This window comes from Triticum urartu, chromosome 6A (genome assembly GCF_056163025.1).
Source record: "Triticum urartu cultivar PI428250 chromosome 6A, HENAU_Tu73, whole genome shotgun sequence".
Lineage (NCBI taxonomy): Eukaryota > Viridiplantae > Streptophyta > Magnoliopsida > Poales > Poaceae > Triticum > Triticum urartu.
The window spans coordinates 11,234,099-11,236,878 of NC_141878.1; the positions used below are offsets into that span (position 1 = coordinate 11,234,099).

At 42.7% G+C, this 2,780-nt stretch overlaps 1 protein-coding gene across 1 annotated transcript; it reads right to left on the bottom strand.

Moving 5' to 3' along the window:
* Positions 1-237: 237 nt before the first annotated feature.
* LOC147963141 (protein FAR1-RELATED SEQUENCE 5-like) lies at positions 238-2,501 on the bottom strand. The gene is made up of 2 exons (XM_087529484.1): positions 342-2,501; positions 238-258 (listed from the first exon to the last, which is right to left on the bottom strand). Exons 1-2 carry the CDS (start codon positions 2,499-2,501, stop codon positions 238-240), a joined length of 2,181 nt encoding a protein of 726 aa, XP_087385610.1.
* Positions 2,502-2,780: the final 279 nt, after the last annotated feature.

The window sequence follows — 2,780 nt, forward strand, 5'->3', positions numbered from 1 at the left end:
TGAAGAATCATAGTGCCCAACTTGTCGAAATACATCATCATTCTTAAAGTTGGACATCAAATGATACACACAGAAAATGGAAACGAAAGATGTCGAACTAATACAGTAACATGGCAGTACAACCGCACTTCACTAAATTACTGTCACGATGAAATAGAATGTAAAGACCACGTCACACAAAGCTGAATGGCACACGGCTTTCTCTGGCTCATCGTCGGTTCATGCTGTATGTAGATATCACAGTTCAGCCTCGAGATCCTACACAGAAGAATACAATAAATCACATGGACATCAATTATGAGTAAAACACATGCAAAAAAAATAATGAACATATTTCGTACCTCTAGCAATTTAGCGCATTTACGTCGATTGTGACCTGGTTTCTTGCAATAGCCACAGATATTCTGTGATCTTAACTTCTTTGTCTTTGCCTGCAGCCTTTTCTTCGGTGCACCTCGTCCTGGCACATGCACGGGATCCAGAACCTTATCAACTTTCTGCGAGTGCGGCATCAACGGGCCAAACCTAATGCTGTTATGTTGAGCATTAGTTGACTCCTTGTTGTCAGCTTGTTCAAAACTTGATTGCTTGCCATGATGTTGTGCTTGCAAAAGCATCTTTAGACGGTGATAGTCCTCATCAGAGTGGCATGCCTGGAAACTTGCAGCGTGACTACAATTCCGCAACTCGCGGTACCTCTGCAGGCTTACCGAATAGTCATACATCTGGTTTTTTCTGGTAGGTGCGTATGCACATTTTGCATTCATAGTCCACCTAGTGGGAACGCAACAACCGGGCAGAATTGTTTGTTTTAAAATCCCCAATATGTAAAAAATGTGGGAACATGGTGTGCCTGCGCATTCCAGCTTACGGCAAGAACAACTCACCCTGTGCAAAAGACCTCCTTGCTCTTCAATGCGCACTCCAAACTTTTTATCCATTCTTTCCTGCTTGGACACAACATAAGTGGAATCTTCTGATCCATCTAGTATCTCTCTGATCTGACATTTGCTGACAGCATCGATGCTCCATAAGACCATCTTAAAGACACTAGGTGTGAAAACTGTTGCGGCGTGTTTCTCAAGCGGCGAAGCATTTTCCTCTGTAAATGGAACGGACTGCAAGGCTTCGACGTCATGGAGAGCTTCGTTAATCCGTCGCGACGCAAGGCAACGCTCATAGTGCTCTAGCATTTCAAACAACGACATCTTACCCTCAAGATGCGTATGTAGCACAGACTTCAAGCTCTCACTCCTATGATTGCTGCTCAATCCTAGGAAACAACGCCCCTCAAGATATGGAGCACACCACAACTTTCTCATCTGATACATCTGATGCAGCCAAGACTCCTCACTGGTTACTTTATTCCGTTGTAAGAATTGTATCCATTTTATCTCATGCTCTTCAATGGAAGAAGTATCATAAATGAAAGATCTGAATTCCTCCTTTACGTCGTCATCATGCAGATGGCGTACAATGTTCTGCTGAATGTGCCATATACATAGTCTATGGTTTGAGTCTGGCCAGACCACTCTTATTGCTCTCTGCATTGCAAGGTCCCCATCTGTGATCACAGATATCGGATACTTCTGTGCCATGCAATCAGAAAAGGTCCGCAACATCCATTCATATGCCTGGCTTGTTTCATGAGAAATTATACCACAGCCAAATATAACAGTGCTGCGGTGGTGATTCAACCCGACAAACGGCACGAATGGCAGATTGTATTTGTTGGTTATGTATGTGCTATCGAAAACAATGACGTCTCCGAAAGCCTCGTAGTCAAGTCGCGATTGACTATCAGCACTGAACAATCCCTTCAGATGGCCATGCTCGTCTACCAAGTACTTGAAGAAAAAATCCACATCTCGCTCTCGCCTCGCCATCATGTGCATGATCACCGTTTTAGCATCACCGGCACTGATTGTCTCCTGCTTATTAGCATGGCAGAAATTATAAATGTCCCTCTTTATGCATCCAACCTTATCAAATCCACCGTATTGAAAGCACAAAATATCCATAATACGGTATTTGCGGATCCCACATTTTTCCATGTCTGCAATGTCCGATTTCTGCTCATCGCTAATTCGTCTGTGCGAACGCAGCAGACAAGAAAGATCCCGTGGGGCTAGAGGATGGCTGTGATCATCGATGAAATCCTTGACAAACCACCGACCGGTTTCCTCCTGTCTCGTAATGACCAATTTAGCATTACACCCAACACGAGTTAAACTTCGTGGCCTCCTCTTTCTATCTTCCATCTTTCTTTTCATGTGCTTCTCTTCGCGAAACCCTTGACGACTACACACAATTTTCCTTAAAATTATGTATTTGTTGGATCCATCCCACTCAACGTAGCTTTTCCTCACACTAAAACCTTTTTCAAGAGCATATTTGTTGTAGAATTCATAGCCTTCAGCCTCACTATCAAACATCTTGCTGACAACATTTAGATACTCGAACATACTCTCATCACTTGCATACGCCATGTCTTCCTGCATATGACATGTGAGGGAAACCAATCATCAACATCTTTCTGTTTATCAATGTTGCAGGTGTAAAATAGCTCATAGGCAAAGACAAGTGCATGGAAAAGACTTTCCTCGTTTGACATGTGAGGGAAACCAATCATCAACGTCCAACAAGTAGTATCTCATCTTCCTTTAAACTATATTTCATGCGCTATGCAAACCTAAAGTGATGATGACTTTAATAAACTAAATTAAGTGAACTATGGAACCAGTATCTCATCGTCCTTTAGTATATCTCATCTCAAACGT

Coding starts and splice junctions, on each gene's coding strand:
- LOC147963141 (XM_087529484.1), bottom strand. CDS start 2,501: ATGCAGGAAGACATGGCGTATGCAAGTGATGAGAGTATGTTCGAGTAT. Junction 259..341: donor AATGCGCTAAATTGCTAGAG/GTACGAAATATG, acceptor TCTTCTGTGTAG/GATCTCGAGGCTGAACTGTG.